Here is a 20,902-nt window from a genome sequence, read left to right as displayed (position 1 = left end):
AAGCAAGACTTTTCTTACCATGAGGGTGGTGAGACACTGGAACAGGACTAGATGATCTCTGAAGGTCCTTTCCAACCCAAACCATACTGTCATTCTACGAACCTCACACTGAATGAGCTTTGTACTTTCTCCTGCAACTACTCGTATTGGCCACTGTCCACACAGAGTCTGATCAGCATACCAGCCAGCTCAGTTACTATGTGGTTATACCCATGATCTCAAAGAGGAAAAAAACAAGAATAAAAAACCTTAAGTAACCTTGCAGTATGTCCTTTCTCTACTGCGGACATTGAAAGCTTTAAAAAATTATCGACAAGTAACATTTAAAAATCATTCCTCACTGACCTAACAGCTGCAAACACAGCTTGTGCTCTCCACCTAGACATCAGCTTTTAATTGTAAATTCTGAAGTTGCCAAGAATCATGCATATTTTGCCAGGGGAAAATGACTGTTTTAATTCTTTAAAAATCATGAATTTACAAATTTTGAATGTTATGCCTTGTTAGGCCTTGCAATTTCACCAATTTCTTTCACATCATCAAAAGTACATTTGCAAAGCAAAGGCCACATGCTTTTCAGAAGTTAAGTCTATACGATTTCTCACTTCAATGCAATAGCTGTGCCTATGAATTTAAAAATATATGACTGGTAAATTTTATTTTCTTCTCTGTGGTTTAGGATATTGAAAGGAGCTGAACTGGCTTTAAAAAAATTATTTTTAAAATTCTTTCACAGACAGACAGTAAGTGTGCCAAATGTCAGTGTAAAAAGTAAAAGATACAATCTTGATTAGACTCTGACATTCTTGGAGCAAGCAAATTTTTTAGTCTAGCCAAGGGCTTCATTTAAGCCATGGTGATAGTTATATTGAAAGAGAAGTGCTTCTATCCCTAACTTTGGACAACTACCATAGACAAACACAGACATTATCAGTATGATAAGAGTGCAAAATAGTAAAAAGCTATTGGACTATCAAAGGCCATAAAGCAAAGGACAGAAAGTTTGTCTCTCAAACACTGGAACCAATGAATAGAAAGTTTTTTTAAAAATAGAAGGAACATCAAAACATCTTTCCATAAAATTCATGGGACCCTTGTCCGGCATTGAGATGCCAGTGCTAACAGTATACCCAGGTACAAGAATGACCATATCACTGTTACTCTCATATTTACTCAGTGAATATCAGAAACATTTGACAAGGGCATCTCAGGCTCTCAATTAACGAAAATCAGACATACCTCACTTGACAACCTCTGAGTAACACTTCCTGAACAAGACCTATTAGCCACTGTCTACGTTATCAAAGCATTACAGAGAATACAGCGATAACTCTGTGAGCTAGAAAAAGCAGCATGCAAGTTGTAGTTATTTGCTTGTTTCTATGCACTGAGGATAACCTGGATAACTCCCATGTTATAATACCAGAATTCTTAATCCTTTACCTTTTAAATTAAGAACGATTCAATTCCTCCAACTGCACCTTTCCAGAAAAACTAAGTTCCTGGAATGCTATTCAGTTTAAGGGGAGACCAGGAAATTCCAGGTGTTAGCCCAAGCACTCTGTTTGGAAACCACTGTGGCAACAACCCACTAGAAGAGGAGTGAGCTCCAAGTGATGAAGAGTACTGAAGGTTAAAGTTAACACCTTACCTTTCATCAAGAAGCTAAAGGAGTTTTAATACATAAGCTCTTCTAATTACAGCGAGGGCTGTGGAATCTTTGCAGGTATATACATTAGCAGGTACACTCCGCATTAACATCAATGGGTCCTTAACAAATTAGCACAGAGAACATGGTATGTGATAGTTACAGGAACAGAAAGAAATGGAGTGGGTTGTCAGGACTAATGAGGAAAGGAACTTTTTCTAGATGTCAACTAGAAAAAGCCTTTTTCCACATTTGCTGCCTGCATTCAGTGGTCCTCCATAAGTGCAAACACAAGTAAAAAAAAATCACAAAAGTGTTTACTGCTTAGCAGGTTATTATTCTCATTGTCTTTACTTACAACTTCTTTTGCCAAGCATCTGCAGTCACCCTCTTTTTGTCTGCTCTCTCCCTCTGCCAAATAGCTCTCAGCCATACCTCAGTCTTCTATCATTTGGAACCTGAATGAGGAGAACTATCAAACTGCCTTTCTAAAAGACATATCCTTACTCAGCTACAGGTGCCAGCTGGGTACAGGTACCCATTACCTTTAGGAACATGCCAAAGTGAATGGTCCGATAGTACTCCCTGGACTCAGAATCCAAGAGAACATTCAGCTGAACAGAAAAAGACAGAATAATGATAGAAAATATGACCACGGAAAAGTCAATCACAGAAAACTGGAACAACTCCTTTTAATGAAGGTAACTTAACATGGAAAGGGCCGAGCTAAGAATTTGGGGGATTTTCTAACATTGTTTACTCCAAACTGCTGACTCTATAATTAGATGACTGCAAAGACTTAAAATGTATGTGGAAGAAAAAAAAAATGATTCAGCATTTGCCTCATTTTCCTATTCCTTTGCCACATATCCATTACTAGTCAGAGACAGGATACTTTGGTCTGACTTAACACAACACAGTTCTTAAATTCATGTGAGTTATGATTGGTAGACTAGTACTGGTTTCTCTCTGTAACACTTTCCCTAGCTCAGGCAGAAGCGAAAAGCCATAGGTAGCAGGCACTGGACAAAGTTCATAACTGTGCTGGAGCAGGCTAAGCAATATGGTTGTTAAAGGGCCCAGCCAGATGACAATAATAAGCCTAATGTGTCTTAAAATAAATTAAAAAAAAAAAAAAAGTTACAATGTAGGCTATTTATTTCCAATGCAAAATAGCATGCATTTTTCTACCAGACAATTTACACTGCCAGTGAAGTGACTTGTGCAGGCTGTAAAAGGTGAAAAGGCACTGATCCAGTTGTGGAAAAAACAAAGTCCCTTACAGACATACTGTGTACTGACTGGGAAAAAAGATAGATGGATACTGGTGGATATTCACCAGTGGAAGCAACGAGAAGAACGGAACTAATGGTGGAAAAAAGACCTGAGTGGCAGATTTGAGTACCTTATCAGGGAGATGACCAATGCATATCCAACAACAGCAACTACTAGAGAAGTCTACCAGCTGAGAAGAGCTAACCATGTGAATTTAAAACTGCTGTGAGAAGCATGGTAACCCTACAAATCTATAACCAGCTGACAAGAACTAAACACATTTACTTGTAGCTAATGGAGTAATGAATTACCACAAAGAATACCTGCTACCACTACTACTCTTCATTCTTTCTCTATCAGGCCTGCTTCTTAGCAACTGCATTTTCTAACATTATTTGCTCTGAGCCAGTCTACTCTGCCTAATCAGCATCCTCCCTGCCAACACTAGAAGAAACTATCACAGAAGTAGCTGGCTAGTAAAAGAACCAGCTTAGATCAATGGCAGCAATCAGGCAGTTCAGGACTTATTTCACAAAATAACATTTTGCTTATGTCCCAAGGCAAACGTTTTCCAGTACCAATAGAAGTCACAGACACATTCTTCCCACCTAGAACAAGTCATTTTTCAAAGGGCCAAAACCTACCTGTACCAGACCAGGTAGCTGATGAACACCCGAAGTCACATGTGTATAGACCAAGAGGAAGCAGGAAACTAATCCAGTAGGATGGGGCAGGATACCGGATATTATGTCATGATGAATTAGCTGCAGATATTCTCATTGACCTGAAGCAGGAACAGCTCTAAGACAGCAAGCCAAGGATGCATTTGGGTCCAGCTCTGAAAAGAGAAAGTACATACTGAGAGGGAAGTAATATACAATATAAATAAAATTTCCTACAACAGCACTAACCCATGTGACACTTCATAAGCAGCACAACTGAAAAAAAGGAGGGTAAAAGCAAGACAGGAAAGATGCAACTGGCATAGTGATTAGGGAGCTCTCTGCAGACAGCTACACACAGATGCATGACCATGTCACCAAGACAGTACTTTTGCCCAGGCACTAGGCCGTCCTTACAGGCTATTCAACTTACAGACAGAAGCCAGCTTGTATTTGGGGAGACTGGAGAAAACATGAAGAAAGCACAACACTCGTCTATAACCTGTCAACATGTTGAGGTATGCTCTAATAAGAACCACAGGGTGGCTAAGATTGGAAGGAATACCTGGAATTTGCCTGGCCTAATGAAGACGCAAGAGCATCTTCTTACATACGTGTTCTCAGTTACATTTCTGCCATTAGACATCTCTGGTAACCCTTGGGAAAGCAGGCCATTTCAGGAACTTTAACCAAGTCAGCTTGCTTTCATTCTTAAAAAATCAAATCCTTAGAGGCCACCAGAACACTTTAGCATTTCAGCAAGCATTGTTAGCTGCCCTGGTAGAATGGTGAGTGTTGCAAACTAGGAGAACTAATAATCCCACGGATTTAGGTTATAGTCAGGCAGCTTCAGTGTCTGCATATTCATGACGGGTCCCAGAGAAGATAAGCCAGGGTAAGGAAAACGGAGCAGCTCCTTGGGAAGAGCTGAGCCAGCTGCACTTGTGTATACAAAGCACTGCTTTTTCTGACAGCTCTCTACTGTAGTTGATGAAGAAAAGAAGCATTACAGCAGAACAGATGTGAACACTAGCACTCACAGCTTTCACAGGTATAAGCTTATACCTAGTCATGCAGTTAGAAGCAACTGCTCAAAGAATGGAGAGGCAAAAAATAGAAATATGAGCATCACAGTGCCAGTCTAGGCAGCACAAGAGCAGACAACTCCATCAGGGACAATAACAAGGCTCTAGGTCCACCAGGGTCAAAACAAGGGAAGAACAAAGGACAGAAAGATCATGGTGAATTGTGCTAAAATAGAACTGAAGTCAAGGAAGGACAGAGTCCAGGAAAGCAGTAGCTGAGGCAGAACACAGCAGTGCAGGCAGTGCAAGTGAGAAAGCCTGGGCCAGGAGAGTGCATGAGGTACAGAAAGGAACATGACAGCAGCACTACCAAAAAGAAGGTAACCAAAGGCAAACACTGCTGGGAATCTCACCCTCACCCTGCCTTAGGGGCAAGGCCAGGCTGGGAATTTCTCCCTCACAGAGGGCAGGGGACTCTGCCAGGGAAGAAAGAAGGGCTGGTTTCTGATGGTGGTGTCCCCGTAGTAAACACTATGTTGCTGATTGCTCCTGAGGCAGCACCAAGGAACTAGTTATTTTCAGAAGCTGCAGGACTCCTCTGGATGGGCAGTAGTATGAAGCCAGACTCTCCAAGAAGGGCAGTGCTGACAGCACTAGGCAAGGATAGTGCACAAACGCACCCCCAGATCGTGCTAACTGGTGACAAACCTTGCTTTCTCAGTCTCCCATTTAATAACTACCTCAGTCTTTCCCAGCAGCAACTTGCATGCAGGGTCCCTCCACAGACCACACTGGTAGAGGAAATGGAGGAGAGTTCAGGCCCCAGGGAACAGGAAGGAGGGAGGGAGCAGCAATTTCCACCAGCAAGTTCATGGCGCCAAAGTCAGGCGGTCTGTTTGCCTGTGTGGAAAGTCAACATCTTCTGCAAGGCCACACAGGGCATTAGTCTCCTGCAGATATGGATCAGTTTATCCTGGGAGAGTATCTGGGACTATGCATCTCCCTCTGAAAACAGAGCTGAGGGGCACCTTAAAGTCAGCAAGACAAATACTCTCTCTCAAAATGTGCTGTCTCCTGCACGAAGGATGGTTGTTCCTGGAGCACTGGAGACAGCTGTCATTTAGTCGCAGGACAGCACTGGGGTGTAGATTGTCTCCAGGGACAGGGTGTTAAGAAGAGCACCCTGCTCTCCAGCGGACCATGCCAGGGCAGGCTGGGCGACTTCAGATGGCTGCCAGTGTCTCCCCTGGGAAAGCCAGTCCCTGCTGAGGGAAACCCTCCCGAGTGGGCTTGCAGTCTACATTTGGGAGTGGCGAGTGAGTACTGGGCTTCCTCTCTCTGCCTGCCTCTCCAAGCCAGCGGGGTCCGTGCCAGGCAGCAAAGCCAGCACAGCTCGGCCGAGGGTGCAGAGGCACGCGCTGGGACAACCGCCGGCGGCCAAGTGGGCGGCTGCACCGGCCGCAGCGCCGAGCCCGAAGGGAAGAACGGAGAGAGCGTCGGAGTGTTCCAGTCCCCGGCTCCACGGAGGAGCCGTGCGGGGGCGGCAGCGGAGCGCCGCGGGAGGGGGGCACCGCCGGGCGTTATACGGGCGGCGCGGGGTCCGCTGCCCGGACTCTGCCAGCCTCCCGGTCGGGCGTGCCCTGCAGGCAGCGCCGGGGCGGGAACAGCGCCAGTGCCCGGGGTCCGTGCCCGGTCCGGGGGTGCTGCTGGCGGGGAACGGTGCCCGGGTGGAGATGTCCCGCAGCCAGAGCTCCCCGCAGGTGCCCGGGGCAGAGCCACGGCAAGCGCTGCCGCGGGGTCGAGCCGGACAGAAGCCGGGGCGGGGGGCGGCGGGACCGGGGGCAAGGCTCACCGTCCCGTCCATGCTCCTCACCGCCGCGCCGCTCGCCCGCTTGCACCGGTGCCGCCGTACCAGCGCCGGGCGCGGGGCGCCTGCGCAGCGCTGCGGAGAGCGGCGCAGGGACCGTCTGCAAAGTGCGCGTCGCTCGCCACCCCCGCAGGAGCGGTAGTGCGGCGCCGCAACGGGCTGCCCGCAGCGCCCTCGCCGCCGCGGGAGAGGGTCCCAGTGCGAGAGCGACCGCTCCTCCGGCCTAGCCGCGCCCCGACCCCCCGCGTTCCTAGCGCCGCTTCGGCGACGAGAGGACGGTGTAGCCGCGGTCCCTGCGCCCGCTTCCCAGCCCTGCGGGGGCGGCGCAGCGCGGAGCTCCTCCCGTGGACGGGCGCGGGCAGCGTCCGCACCTTTCCAGCCCCTCCGGCCGCCCCGGCCCCGCCGCCTCTGGACAGCTCTCTCTCGCCCGCCGGCGGCGTCCGCTGCAGCATCGGGAGAGGGTCGGACAGACTGCGGGTACACGCCGCCCCCGCAGTCCGTTCCCGCCGCCACGGCACCCAGTCCCCAGCCACCACCGAGCCCCGGCGCCCTTCACCCGCCAGAGCACTCCTCACCGCCACAGCTCCCTCACCCACCAAAGCGCCCCGCACTCACCGCCACAGCCCCTCACCCGCCACAGCGCCTCACTCGCTGCCACGGCACCCTCACTCGCCAGTGCTCCTCGGCCGCCACAGCCCCTCAGCCGCCACAGCGCCCCTCCCTCCCACGGCGCTCCGACTTACCGCCAGAGCCCCCCGCGCCACACTAGCGCCCCTCACCCGCCGCCAGAGCCCCCCTTACTACCACAGCTCCCCCAACCCGCTGCCAGAGCGCCCTGCGCCGCCACAGCCCCCCCGCCTCCAGAGTGCCCCTCACCCGCCAGAGCCCGCCCCCGCCGCCACAGCGGCCCTCGCCCACCACAACGCCCTCCCGCTGGCAGAGCGCCCCTCACTCGCCACAGCGCCCCCCCACTCGCCACCGCCCCCTGCCGCCACAGCGCCCCGACTCACCGCCAGAGCCCCCCGCGCCACCCCAGCGCCCCTCACCCGCCGCCAGAACCCCCTTCACTATCACAGCGCCCATAACCCGCCGCCACTGCCCCCGCGCGCACCACAGCGCCTCCGCCCGCCGCCATCCGGCCCGGCAGCGGCAGGACCGCCCCCGGCCCCGCACTGTCCAGCCCTGGCCGGCAGGCGGGTCAGGCTCCGCCACAGAGCCCACGCCCAGGCCGCCGTTGGGCCGCAGCGACCGCCAGCGGCCCCGGCCCGTCTGTCGGCCGTGCCGGTAGCGGCCTGCCCCTCCCACCCGCCCCGCGGCGGACCCACCTGGCGGCGGGGCCGGGGCCGACGCGGTGGCGGTGGCGCCGGGAAGGCGCGCGCCCGGCCGCAGCAGAGAGCGTCTTCGCCCGGTGCCGAGGGAGGGTGGCACGCGCTGCCGCGGGGCACTGCGGAGGCGATGATTTACCAAGACTCGGGGAGAATTTCGGCGGGGATGGGAACAACAGTCACCCATGTATCAGGAGTGAGCGTGGAGGGGAGGCTTTGAAAGGTGCATGAGGTTTCAAATTCAAAACTGGCCTGTACCAAGAGTTATTATCCTACATTTGCACACTTTTTTGCACACCCTTCTCTTAAGGAGGTGGTAAGTCCCGGGAGGATGAGGATACTGGGTTTGGTGGACCATGGGTCTGTTACACTGTGCCAGTCGTCATGGGAAAAGAAAAGTTATTCCGTGAATATCCAGTGGAGGATATTTATAAAGTGCACTTTCAGAGAATAATTTGAAGGAGCACTGAAGAAGGTCTGACTTAAGCTGAAGAAGCACCGCAAACAATGAGGGATGAGGAGCGGGGTGTGCATGTGATGAGCACTGAAACTGAGTAACTTTGAGTGATGCTCCAAGGAGCTGTCAGAAAGGTGAAAGGAAACACCTCAGTTTAAAAGAAGTATCAGATGAGCAGACACCAAGCTATTCTGCAAACTCCAAGTGTTCAAAAAGGGTGTAAAATCTGAAATAAAATCTTGTCAAGATTATGAGGTGAATTTGTGTCTCACCGGGTATTTTTAAATGCAGGCTGTATATTTATGTGCCTTCAGCTTTTACAGTCTGCATTTTTCATGTGTGTCACATTTTCAAGCTTTTTTGCTACAGCTGTTTACACTAGAAAAACACTGTTGTAAGTGGAAAATGAGTTTTTGTGTTACCTGTAATCCAGAAACTGTCACCCTTGAGCATTCTGGAAGAAATGGTCTAGCATACCTGTTGAGAAAATAACGTAAGTGCTAGGTGCACCCAGGAAAGACAATCTGAAAGAGGAATGCAAGACAGGATGACTATCTTGGCTAAGGTAAATAACTCATGAGGGGCAAGCCGTGAGATAGCATTGCAAGAAAGAACCTTGTGTAGAGGTTCAGGCTAGGACTCCTGGCAGGAGACTAAGCTAGCAGCCTGCACATGTTTTGCAGTACTGTAAAGTATGTTTCAAGACGGATGCATGAAGAGGTGTCATGGTTTAGCCCCAGCCGGCAACTAAGTACCATACGGCCGCTTGCTCACTCCCTCCCCGCCCCCCCTCACTGGGATAGGGAGAAGAACTGGAAGAAAAAGGTAGAACTTGTGGGTTGGGATACAGGCAGTTTAATAGGACAGCAAAGGAAGAGAAAAATAATGCCAATAATACTAATAAAAGAATATACAAAGCGAGTTTCTAGTCCTTTTTTGCAGATAATGACAGAACACATGGTAGGGTAGTACAGAGTCAAATCATAGGTATACCTGACTCATTTACCCTGTTCCTGACAGCGGCCAACACTGACTGCCTACAAAAGATCATAAAAATAGAGTAGACATACAGCGATACCTCCATGAATGCTCTCCTAGCTCATAGTGATTTGTGATTCAGAGACCTACTGTGACAGAGGTGTTTGCTTTATGCTTAATAGCCTTTGATGGATTTCTCATTTGCAACTTTCATCCACTATATATTCACAGTCATGAAATTTAAGGCCATGAAGGACCATTAATTCTGCCCACTTACATATGACAAGTAATTTCACATGGGCCTCCAACGACCTCTATTACACAAACCAAGTAAATTGTAACATACTGGCAAAGCTACCACTCTGTAACTTCACCAGCTAACCACTTTCATCACTAAAAGCATATGCCTGTTCTCAGATGGAATTATCTGTTGCATTTTACAGCTGCTAGTTTTGGTGTTGCCATTGTTCTGCCTTATGCCTAGGCAATTAAAAACCTCTTTAGTATCTAGCATTTTACTCAGTAAATGTACTTATACACTCTAATCAGACCACCTCACAACCTTTTAAAGTAATTAGAGTTCATAGAATCATAGAATGGCTTGGGTTGGAAGGGACCTTTAAATGTCATCTAGTCCACCCTCCCTGCGATGAGCAGGGACATCTACCACTAGATCAGGTTGCTCAGAGCCCCATCCAACCTGACCTTGAGTGTTTCCATGTGTGGGGCATCTACCACCTCTCTGGGCAATCTGTGCCAGTGTTTCACCACCCTCGTTGTAAAAAATGTCTTCCTTGTATCTAGTCTGAATCTTCCCTCTTTTAGTTTAAAACCAGTTTAAAGCCATTGCACCTTGTCTTATTGCTACAGGAGTTCTGCATCACTCATTGTAAAATATTTCTTCCAATCTTCAGATAAACTTTATGAACTTCTTGTATATTCTTTTTTTTTTCCTCTCTAGTCACTTCAAGCCTTAAAAAAACTGGCTATGCCGCCAGGGGCCTTATTGCTGTCTCACACCAACAGCATCTGTTTCCCCAGATTGTCTACCTGCATAGATCTGTTATATCATGTCTTAATCTTAAATTGTAAATTTTATGGGGCTGGAGTAACTCCATATTTTAGTGTCTAAAATAGTGTGTCCTGGTCAGATTGCTTGTGCATTAATACAGTAAATCAGTAAATTTCTTTCCAGGCTTACCCTGTTTTGTTTTTTTTTCTTTTGATACAGGTCTTTTTGGAGGAGTGACATGCCTTCATTTTCCCCAAGCACACAAATTTGCACTTGACTGCTTTAAGACAACATCTATTTGAATAGCCTTACTCTGCTGCACACTCTTCTCTGTTTTTACCCTGTCTTTATGATTGTTTTTTGCAGTACTGATTTTTTATATCACCTGCAGATTTTATCAGTAGAGATCTTGTATTTGCTTCCAAATCATCAATTAAGTGTCAAACGACACTAGCTGGAGAACTGTCCCCCTAGGACCTAAGCAGAAGTGCCCAAATCCAACAATTGGCTCTTATTTTATATGCCAACCAGTGCTTAACTCACAAATTGTTTGCTGCTGTATAACTTTCTGTTTAATAGTTAAAGCATTGCATTAAATCAAATGGATTTTCAGGTCTGTGTGGCTGTCTGATCATCTTTACCTCAACATGTAACTTCAAAGGCTTAAGTCGTTTGCCAAGTCCTACTTGCTGTATTAGTTAAGCAGTAATGCCAACTACACCAAATTTCTTACCATTTATCATTTCTAGTTTCAATTACTTGTAGTCTAATCTTAGGTATCTGTAAAGAGTAATTAACATTTTTCTTGTTTGGTGTAACACTGGATCAATTTGTTCAACATTTAATTTTATTTTTTTCTTTCCTCTTTACGGCATTTGCCTTATTGCATTTTTAGTTTACTATCCCCAGGCTATTCCACCTACAGCATAACTGTGAAAGTTAACCTGTCTGCCTATAGGATGCAAATTGTTCCTTTCATATAGCCTAATCTCACCTTGGAATGCCAGGTTTTCATCAGTAAACGAGAATCTTCAGTCTACGGACTCAGCAGTTTGTTGGCAGTATTTCCTGCCTTTCCTTTCCCACAGAGCTAGATTAAAAAAATAAAAAAAATCTTTTCCAATGTTTATTCTTTCAGCTTGGTTGCATGACACATGTTTTACCCCCATACACCATATCAGACTGCCTGTTTTGCTTATGTAGTTTTCTACATCATCCAATGCCCATTGCCAGTCCTGCCAAACATGTGACCTAGAACAACGATTGAGGGAATTCTCTGTGGACATTACACCATATCAAAACTTGCATTTACAAGCTATACATCCTCTCTGGCATCATGAGGTTGTTATTTCATGCATCAGAATCTCTTTTGTCTTCAAGAAAACAAACACAACATCACCAAGGCAAGCAGCAGCAGAGGTTCTTACACTGTCCATCTTTGCTATTGTAGTGATCCTGACTGCAAGACAGCCACTGTAGATCGAGGAGTTGATGACTCACCTAACAGCTAACCTGAGCGTGCACAGGCCTGTGCTGTGCTGCACTGCTTGCCCAGGGTGACAGTCAGGGATGTGTTTGTGGCAGAAATCCCTTGCCCACAGGACAACCTCAGCCAGCTCAGTGTAACAGAAAAGCCTGCAGGCAGCTCTCAGTCCATAATGGCGATTATCCCACCTGTGTGGCCCTGCCTTTGTCTAAAAATTCTTATTAGAATTGCAAGAAATTCTCATGCAAACGTTTTTTCTGTCTGACTCTAGAAATGATGAATAGAGTTGTTTTCTCTTACTCCTATAACAGCTCTCGTGGCCAAAATGGGAGAATCTACTCTGCAGATGGATCTGCATGGCGTGCTGTGTGTGCGTCAGAGGCCCATTCAGTGCCACACTGCTTGGGGTTCCCTGCATTTAAAAGATGTAAGATTGTCTACACTCTTCTATCTTTATAGTGTTAGCTCCAACACTTGATGTTTTAAATGATACCTTACACAGTCTGAGTGCCTTTCCTGCTGGGATCATAACGGACCAGCACCTCCTCATGCAAAACAACCACTCATAACAAGAAAAAGTTTCCCAGTTAGCTTCTCTTGTTCTCACTCTTTGAAGGTTTGCTTAGCAACAAACATGCATCCCAGGAATACATTCAGCAGAGACTGACTTGTTCCCATGTAAAAGTAATCAAGACATCTCTTACTTTTTAGATAAATAAATCTGAGATTTCTATCCAACTTGAAGCAATGTTCTAGACTTTGAATACTTCTTTCAAAGGTTTTCTAACCTTTCAGCATCTCTTTTGATGCTAACACCAGACCTCCACCTCACACTCCTCGTAAGTACGGCAAGTATAGTCTTTTACCTTAAACACTGCTTATGCAGCCATGAATGGGGTTAGTCACACTCACTGGCTCGTCATACTGAAATTCACAAGTTCACATCAGGGCTTTGGCCTTTGATTTCTAGGTTACTGGCTGGAAAGAAGAAGCTGGAAAGCTGAAAGCTTTGCAGTAAAAAGATTGGTGGGGTTCTGATGGATAACAAGTTAAACATAAGACAGCAGTGTTCCCTTGGAGCAAAGAAGGCAAATAGCATCCTGGGCTGCATTACGAGTATTGCCAGCAGCTCAAGGGGCAGTGATCCGATTCCTCTCCTCAACACTGGTGAAACACATCTGGAGTGTCATGTCCAGTTCTGGGCTCCCCAGTACAAGACAGACATGGACATACTGGAGCGAGTCCAGGGAAGGGCTGTGAAGATGGTTAAGTAATTGGAGCATCTGTCATAACAGGTGAGGCTGTGGGAGTTATTGTGAATTATTACACACTGTAACAGATTACTGGGAGAGACCAGATGACCTGCCTAGTGGATGAAAGTAAGGCTGTGGACATCATCTACCTGAACTTCAGTAAGGCCTTTGACACTGTTCTCCACAGAATCCTCCTGGAGAAACTAGCTGCTCATGGTTTGGATGGGTGTATGCTTTGCTGCGTAAAAAACCTACTGGATGGCCAAGCCCAGAGAGTTGTGGTGAATGGAGTTAAATCCAGCTGGCGGCCAGTCACAAGTGGTGTTCCCCAGGGCTCAGTTTGGGGTCTGGTCTTGTTTAACATTTTTATCAATGATCTGGACGAGGGGATTGAGTGCTCCCTCAGTAAGTTTCCAGATGACACCAAGTCGGGCAGGAGTGTCGATCTGCTTAAGGGTAGGAAGGCTCTGCAGAGGGATCTGGACAGACTGGATCAACGGGCCGAGGCCAACTGTATGAGTTTCAACAAAGACAAATGTCAGGTCCCGCACTTGGGTCACAACAACCCCATGCAACGCTACAGGCTTGGGGAGGACTGGCTGGAAAGCTACCCAGTGGAAAAGGACCTTGGGGGGTTGTTTGACAGCCAGCTGAACATGAGCCAATAGTGTGCCCAGGTGGCCAAGAAGGGCCAACAACATCCTGGCTTGTATCAAGAATAGTGTGGCCAGCAGTAGGAGGGAGGTGATCGTGCCCCTGTACTTGGCACTGGTGAGGCCGCACCTCCAGTACTGTGTTCTGTTTTGGGCCCCTCACTACAAGAAGGACATGGAGCGGCTGGAGCATGTCCAGAGAAGGGCAATAAGGCTGGTGAGGGGTCTAGAGAACAAGTTTTACGAGGAGCGGCTGAGGGAACTGGGGCTATTTAGTCTGGACAAGAGGAGGCTGAAGGGGGACTTTATTGCTCTCTACAACTACCTGACACGAGGGTGTAGTGAAGCAGGGGTTGGTCTCTTCTCCCTGGTAACTAGAGATAGGACGAGAGGCAATGGCCTCAAGATACGTCAGGGGAGGTTTAGATTGGATATTAGGAAAAATTTCTTCACAGAACGAGTGGTCAGGCATTGGAACAGGCTGCCTGGGGAAGTGGTGGAGTCCCCATCCCTGGAAGTGTTTAAACAACATGTAGATGTGGCACTTCAGGATATGGTTTAGTAGGAGTGGTGGTGTTGGGTGGACAGTTGGACTCGCTGATCTTAGAGGTCTTTTCCAACCTATGATTCTATGATTCTATGACTGTAAAGTCTCCATCCCTGGAGATATTTAAAATGCAACTGGACACAGAGACCTGCTCTAGCTGACCCTTTGTGCAGGGGTGGGGTTGAACTAGATGAACTCCAGAGGTCCCTTCTCTGTGATACAGAATGGGGAAATCTAAAACGACCTCTTTAATTTCTAGATAAATGATTTTGCAGTTACCTGTCTTATGTATAAATAAATCTTGTCTCAATCATTCTGTGTAACAGATCTGCTCTCATTTTCTCACACCTGGCTAGCCTTTGTTATCTGCAAACTTTCACCAATTTTTTTTTTCCCCTCAAATAATCAAACATAAGGAATGACATTTGGCCAAAAACCCATTCCTGTAGGAGCACACTGAAAACCCATACCCAGTCATTAAAAGACAGCTTTTTAAATTATTACATTAATGAAAACATGGACATCAGTTGGGAGTAACAGCCCTTGAGAATAAGCAAACAGTTACTCGCTTCCACAAAGATACACGTGGCAAGCAGGTGGCTATAGCTGATGTAAATCAGGTCCTAAAACTGTGTATGGAAGTTGTGTAGAGCCAGAAGCACAACCAAAAAGTAAGGTGTAACTGTAACTAAGAAATTTTCTGTCGCTCAGAAGAGTCACACAGGCTCACCCCTTTAATAGGTGCATGACTTACTGGGTAATCAAACTGAACCGTTACATCTGCCCATCTGTGATCAGAAATGACGTGTCTGTTATTTTCAGGGATAATACTTTGCTCAATCTGCAGAACTGAAAGCTAGTTGTTGGGCACCTTCAGGCAGTTCCTGGTTCCTCTCCAGGGCATACAGCCACCCCATGTCAGTGCTCGGCCCAATGGAACCAAGCTTTGTGCATATCAAAGGGAATTTTCCATTCCTTCACCTTCCCAGATTACACAACAAAATGAAAGTTCTGCAGTCACAAGGAGCTAAACACAGTGAAGTGAAAGTGCATTGAGTAACTTTGTCCAGCAACAAACTATTCAAGCTGAGTTTGTCTCCTTCAAAAATGAATGCATGAAGACATAAACACACAGGAGGGTGCAATAACAGCACCGAGTAGCACAGCTGAGGCAATTCTGTTCCATTACACAGCTCATATTCACTCTCTGCACTGCTCAGTAGAATGGTGTAGCTTGAAGTAAGGCTGACTCTACAGCTTGTTTTACATCCCTTATCCCAGACACTATAAAGTTTACAAGTAACCACACAAGTCTGCCTGGAAAGAAACTTTTATTTAAAAAAAAAAAAACAAAAAACAAAAACAAAACCAAAAAACAACCCCACAAAAACCCAAAGAAACAGCCTCTCTCCATAGCCCATGCCTGTGCCTCAGAACAGGGCTGGTAAAGTCTTCCTCCTCCCTTGACCTCACACGCCCTTCACCCACAGCAAGGCTGGGAAGGGGATGGAAAGTGCCAAGTGTTAAGGTGCTGAGAAGCTCCTGATGTTTCGAGTCTCTCAAGTGCTGTTGGCCTGTTCCTGCTCAAAGAGGGCCATGGCTAAATGCGAGCGGGATGCGAGTCCTTCCAAGTTACTAAGCACACAGCGGTGGTATAACTCCTCACTAAGCCGGGGATTGCAGCTCCTCAGTGCATATTTCTGCACTAACCCTGGCTCCACAGCCCTAAACAGGTGCAGACCAGAATAGTGGAGGAAGACATCAAATACCTCCATGCTCTCCAGCACCTCATCTCGGTCTAGGATATCAGATGCTAGCTTGGTACGTGCTGTCATATAGTCAGAGTTATAAAAGCATGCCTCAGCAAAGGAATGTCTGTCAAAATGCCCATCCCTCAGGAAGTCAGTGCTGGAGGAAGCAGCCTGCTCACCACGGTACACCAATGCAGGGTTGAACTCTTGGAAATGCACTGGGAAAAAGACCTGCCAATTGCTGATAGTGTTCATGCGGCAGCGGTTCAAGAACTCCATGTTGATTTCTGTCCAGACACTGGCCAAGAAAAATAGTGTGTCCACAGGGTGCTTCTTTGAGACTATATCCATGAGTTTCACTTGCGATGGCACCTCAGTTTTAACACTAATCCAAGGGATTTTAACTTCCGCATAGCGTTTCTCCAGCTCTCCTACCATGGCTTTGACTCCAGCAAAAACATCCACCTGACTGACTCTCTGGGCATCATAGGGATGGTAGATAAAAAGCAAAGTTAGCAAGGCATTATCATGTGTGTCCAGTGTATTCATAGCAAACATATCCAGGAAGTTTGCCACAAAATCCAGGTCCTGCACTGTCAAGGGAAGCACCAGTTGCACCCGCGTGGCCTCTGTGACATATGGCATGGGAATAATTTCCACCTTACTTAAGGGCCGCACCAAGCTCACTCGTTTGGCCAGAACATGACTATGGCCTTTTTGCGTCACTACCTCCAGCAGCAGGTCCAGTGTATACTCCATGCCCCGTGTGGGGTCAAAACGTCGATAGCCATTCAGCAACTGCCGCTTGCTGAAGCGGAGCAGAGGCTGGTAGCGACTGTTAAGTTGCTCAAGTGCTGACTCAATGATTTCACTGACATCTGCTTTGCTGGCTCCAGAGAGTTCACACTTAGGGGAGCCATCAGGACAGGAGAAGAGGTGCTGCTCAGTGAAGTAGTCCCAGCTGATTACCTCAAAACGTGACTTTGGAAGAAATGGGGCATTAATGCCCACAGGCCACATCAAACCTGCCTCACCTGCAGGGGTCAACGACGTCAGGTTCCTGATCTGCACCTGTGTAAAGAGAGAACACATACTGATCCCTACCACTCTCTCAAAGAGCTCCAGTGCATCTCCCACCCAGACCTGCCTCACCACCTAGACCTGTATCTTGCTAGTATCACACTAGCAGTTTTGAGTAACAGGTGTCAGAAGTACTATTTCCAAGACACAGGACTATATCCTGTGTCTGGCTGATGGTCACCTACAAACAGAAGCAATATCTTCCTTCATTGTGTTGAAGGAAAAGGAAACCTGTTTGGTTGAGGATTTTTTGCAGATATCCCTCACCACATATGTCCCGGTTTTGGTTAAAACAGAACCGATTCTCTTTTAGTGAATCTTCCTTACAGCTAAGTTGTAAGTAACTGCATTTTTCTGAAGCTGGCTGCATATTTTACAGACACTGTCTGCTCCAAAGCTGATAACAGCTGATGTTTATAGTTACACTGAGCTAACGGTAAGAAAGCAATGCAGAAAAAGGCCTCTGTTCATAATTATTACCATAGCAGCCAAGGTCACCAATAGACCTCTTAATTTCTGCAAGTGAGGAGTCGTAAAGGGCCACACTTGCAGGGAGAAGTGGACAGAACAGGTGACCCCATATTGACCAACGAGGTATTCCATGTCATACACCTCATACACACTTTAAAGCTGGGGCATCATGAGGGTCTCGCTCTCTTTGTTCATGGCCGGCTTCTGAAGAGGACCCTGCTCATTGTCCTGCCTGCGATCCTGATCCATATTCCAATCTGTGCATTCCTGAGTCCAGTTCCCATCTATTGCTGAGTCCAGTCCAGGACATCCTGGTGCTGCCTGGCAGCTGCTGGCAGGACGCCGGCACCCAGCTCCAGGAAATTCAGCATGGGTCTTGTATATTTTGCATTATTTCTCTTATCATTAATATTATTAGTATTATTAGTAAAACTTTTTAATATTGAATTTGTAAGCCTCTCTCCATTTTCCTCCTCTTCCCTTCCTCAGGTGGGAGGGCAGGGGTTAATAGACAGCATCTGTCACTCAGTTTATTGGCACTCTGCTCTAAACGATGACACCATACCTGGAGGTCCTGGATCTCCTGGTAGGCTCTGTCCAGCTGGATCCTGCTGAAGCGCTTGTGCAGCCGGTACATCAGCGTCATGTCAGAAACAGGGTGCACAGCAAGAGCTGCTTGGAAGTCTTCTTCTTCTTCCTTCTCTGGATCAGTATTTTTGGCCAATTCATAGGTGTGATAATGCTGGCCCTGATGTGGACAAGAGCCAGAAAGACTGGCATGGAACTCAAGTTCACAGAGAAGCCTTCCCTCACCCTAGACATGCATTTGCTCCTCTTTCCACGTTGACTGCAGTACCCTGAGACAAAAACATAAGAATTGTCCCCCCGTACCCTACCCCCATACTACCTGCCCGCTTGCTTCTTGTCTGCACAGGACAATGTGCCTTTTATCTGACCTCCAAAAACCTCTGGATCATCATCTGCTAGTAGGCTGAAAATTAAATACTGTATGTGCTCTCATCCCCAACATCTCAGCTTTGATTACAGGCCTCTCACCAATGCCACCACACAGCACAGCCCTTTTATCCTCTGTAACTCACAGCAGAGGCTCACAGAAAAGCCCCTTTGCTACACAGCAGAGAACTAGTAAGAGCATGGGTTCTGTCAGGCTTCACTAACACAAAACCCTGAGAAGGGAGGTAGTACCTGGAGCTGAGAAACACAAGTGATGCCAAGGAAATCAATGATGCAACGTCCCAGCCACTCATCTGGTCGCACACTAAGGATCTCATTCCGACAGCTGTCCAGGTGCGGATGGAGCTTAAGTAGCAGGCTGCGGGAGATCAGGTAGCCAAACCCACCATGACAATAGCGGGCCTGCTCATCTCCCCCAATAAACTCCTCTGCTCGTCCCAGGTAGACATCTTGGTTAATACTTAGGTGCGTTACCAGAGCCTTGACCTGTTCAGCCTGGGCATAGGTGTCATCCTGCATGATGTAGAACCAGTCATAGTCAGAACCAAAATGCTGATGGATATAGTGCATGGTCTCATACATGAGCCAAATGGGACGCTCATCTCCGTGGGCCACCAGCACCATGCCATGAGGTACCTTGGCACTGCGCAACCCTGTAAAGTACAGCAGGCGTGGGAAGTGATGGGCTACCGTCTTGTTCACTGCCACTGCCAGCGTATTCAGGGTAGCCCTGGAGGTCAGCACAGCCACAAACAGTCTCTCATGGAATCCCAATTCTGTCTGGATGTAGCGAGTTCTGTAAAGGAAGGACATATCTACATGACAAGCAGCTGGATGACAAAAATCAAAATATTACGGTAACTTAGGATAAGTCTTTATCTGCTGGAGTCTACCAATGGTGAAACAGTTAAGACCAAAAGTAGAGCTTTAAGACTCACTAATAAGAATCCCATTTTGCAAAAACACTTGCTCCCTTCAAGGAAATTACCATCTCGCATCATTTATCCAAAGTAGGAAACCGTGCTAGTGTAAGGAAAAGAAAATAAAAATACAGAGCTAACCACCTGCAAGTTACATACATTATTATTAATTGCTCAAAATGTTCTTAATGAGTAGACTGGTCAAAAGAAGTTTTGAAGAATAATTTAACATGCTCTATTAGACACGAGTAATAGAAGAAGAAATATTCTTGGTCTCTTTGGGTGTCACTGTTGCCTTTTTTTAAAATTAACTTCTTAGACACTTCTCTTGCACCCCTTTAAGGCAACAGTCTTAGCCATTGCCGTGTTGCATCATGCTGTTACTATATAAGGTATTTCAATCAGCATATTCCACCTGGAACCTGTTAACTCTCTGGAAGATTTAGAACCCCAAATACCTTCTGTATGTGATTATCTTCCTTGAAGGAAAGTCTGGCCAAAAGAACAGAGCTTACCTGAGCACTTTTTTGTAAGGCTTGTTGGGATCTCGGTAGTATGGAACAATCCTAGGCCTGAAGTCCTCGTTGCCCGGGCCCGGCCTTCCATCCGCTGCCTCCAGACGCGCTCCGCCAGCGAGGGGCCCGGGACGGCCCGCCGGCCCCAGGCACTGCTCCTCGCCTGCGCTCTGGCTCCAGGAGGCACGCAGCAGGCTCAGGCTGCAGCCGAGGGAGAGGCCCAGGACAAGCGGCAGCACGGGCCGCAGCGCAGCCAGCAGTGCAGCCAGACGCATGGCGCCGCTGGGGCGACGTCCAGCCGCGGGGCAGTCCGGTTCGGCCCGGTGCGGGCGGGGGCGGCCGCAGGCCCGCTACGTCCGGGGCGGGCTCACGGGGCTGCTCCGGCGCTCGGGGAGTCGGCGGCCGCGGGACATCACCGGCGCGGGGCGCTCGGGCGGCGACGGGCCCTGCGGGACAGCGGACGGGCGACAGCGCCGCAGCCCCCACGGGCTCGCGCACCGCCCCCCGAGGCCGGCCCGCGCGGGTCAGGGGGTCCGGGGCTCTCTCACCTGCAGGCAGGGCGGCCGCCCTGCGCGCAGGCCGGCGGCAGGGCCGGGAGCGGCCCGAAGCTCCGTGCCGGGGCCGCGGGGACAGACAGCGGCTCCCACCCGGCCGCGCTCCCGCCGCTGCCACCTCAGCCGCCTCATCGCGACCCGCGTGAGCTTCCGCTTCCCCTTTTCTCTCTGTGGTGCCCCGGCAGCCACTCTACCTGGCGGCGCCGTCGCCTCTATGGTACCGCGAGCCACCGCCCCCCGCGCGCTCACGTCGGGCGCCGGCCCCCGCCCGCGGCAGGCGCGCGGTGCGCCGGGGGTGGGGCCTGGGGCCTGTCCTGGCGCGAGCGGCGCGGTGCCCGCCGGGACGCGCAGTGCCCGAGAGCCGGCGGCGCGCTGCGGCTCAGCCGGCGGAGGGAGCGCGGACTCCACTTCCCAGAGCCGCGCGGCAGCCCTGCGGGGGTGACGTTTC

At 48.5% G+C, this 20,902-nt stretch overlaps 2 protein-coding genes across 10 annotated transcripts in view; both read right to left on the bottom strand.

The window, feature by feature from the left end:
• SMARCD3 (SWI/SNF related BAF chromatin remodeling complex subunit D3) overlaps positions 1-7,887 on the bottom strand; it is a 110,153-nt gene extending 102,266 nt beyond the window's left edge. For 3 of the 9 annotated variants that reach the window (XM_075420084.1, XM_075420078.1, XM_075420086.1), the window contains exons 1-2: positions 6,463-6,561; positions 3,568-3,761 (exon numbers count right to left, since the gene is read on the bottom strand). The gene's annotated coding sequence lies outside the window, so the exon portion shown is untranslated. Of the gene's footprint in view, positions 1-3,567; positions 3,762-5,023; positions 5,303-6,462; positions 6,562-6,848; positions 7,019-7,092; positions 7,194-7,588; positions 7,682-7,802 lie in introns of those variants that run through there. The other 6 variants (XM_075420080.1, XM_075420081.1, XM_075420079.1 and 3 more) reach the window with 6 other exon arrangements.
• A 7,615-nt stretch (positions 7,888-15,502) lies between these two features.
• CHPF2 (chondroitin polymerizing factor 2) lies at positions 15,503-20,695 on the bottom strand. Its single transcript, XM_009938438.2, has 4 exons — positions 19,901-20,695; positions 18,697-19,261; positions 18,056-18,238; positions 15,503-17,010 (listed from the first exon to the last, which is right to left on the bottom strand). Exons 1-4 carry the CDS (start codon positions 20,173-20,175, stop codon positions 15,748-15,750), a joined length of 2,286 nt encoding a protein of 761 aa, XP_009936740.2. The 5' UTR covers positions 20,176-20,695; the 3' UTR covers positions 15,503-15,747.
• Positions 20,696-20,902: the final 207 nt, after the last annotated feature.

This window comes from Opisthocomus hoazin, chromosome 4 (assembly GCF_030867145.1).
Source record: "Opisthocomus hoazin isolate bOpiHoa1 chromosome 4, bOpiHoa1.hap1, whole genome shotgun sequence".
Lineage (NCBI taxonomy): Eukaryota > Metazoa > Chordata > Aves > Opisthocomiformes > Opisthocomidae > Opisthocomus > Opisthocomus hoazin.
This window is presented reverse-complemented; position numbering and strand designations above follow the sequence as displayed.

Bases quoted from the DNA above. Each gene is read 5' to 3' on its own strand.
- CHPF2 (XM_009938438.2), bottom strand. From the start codon at position 20,175: ATGCGTCTGGCTGCACTGCTGGCTGCGCTGCGGCCCGTGCTGCCGCTT. The intron at 19,262-19,900 runs GTAAGCTCTGTT...CTTCCTTTACAG, and splicing joins CCTTACAAAAAAGTGCTCAG to AACTCGCTACATCCAGACAG. The intron at 17,011-18,055 runs GTATGGTGTCAT...CTCTTTACACAG, and splicing joins AGGAGATCCAGGACCTCCAG to GTGCAGATCAGGAACCTGAC.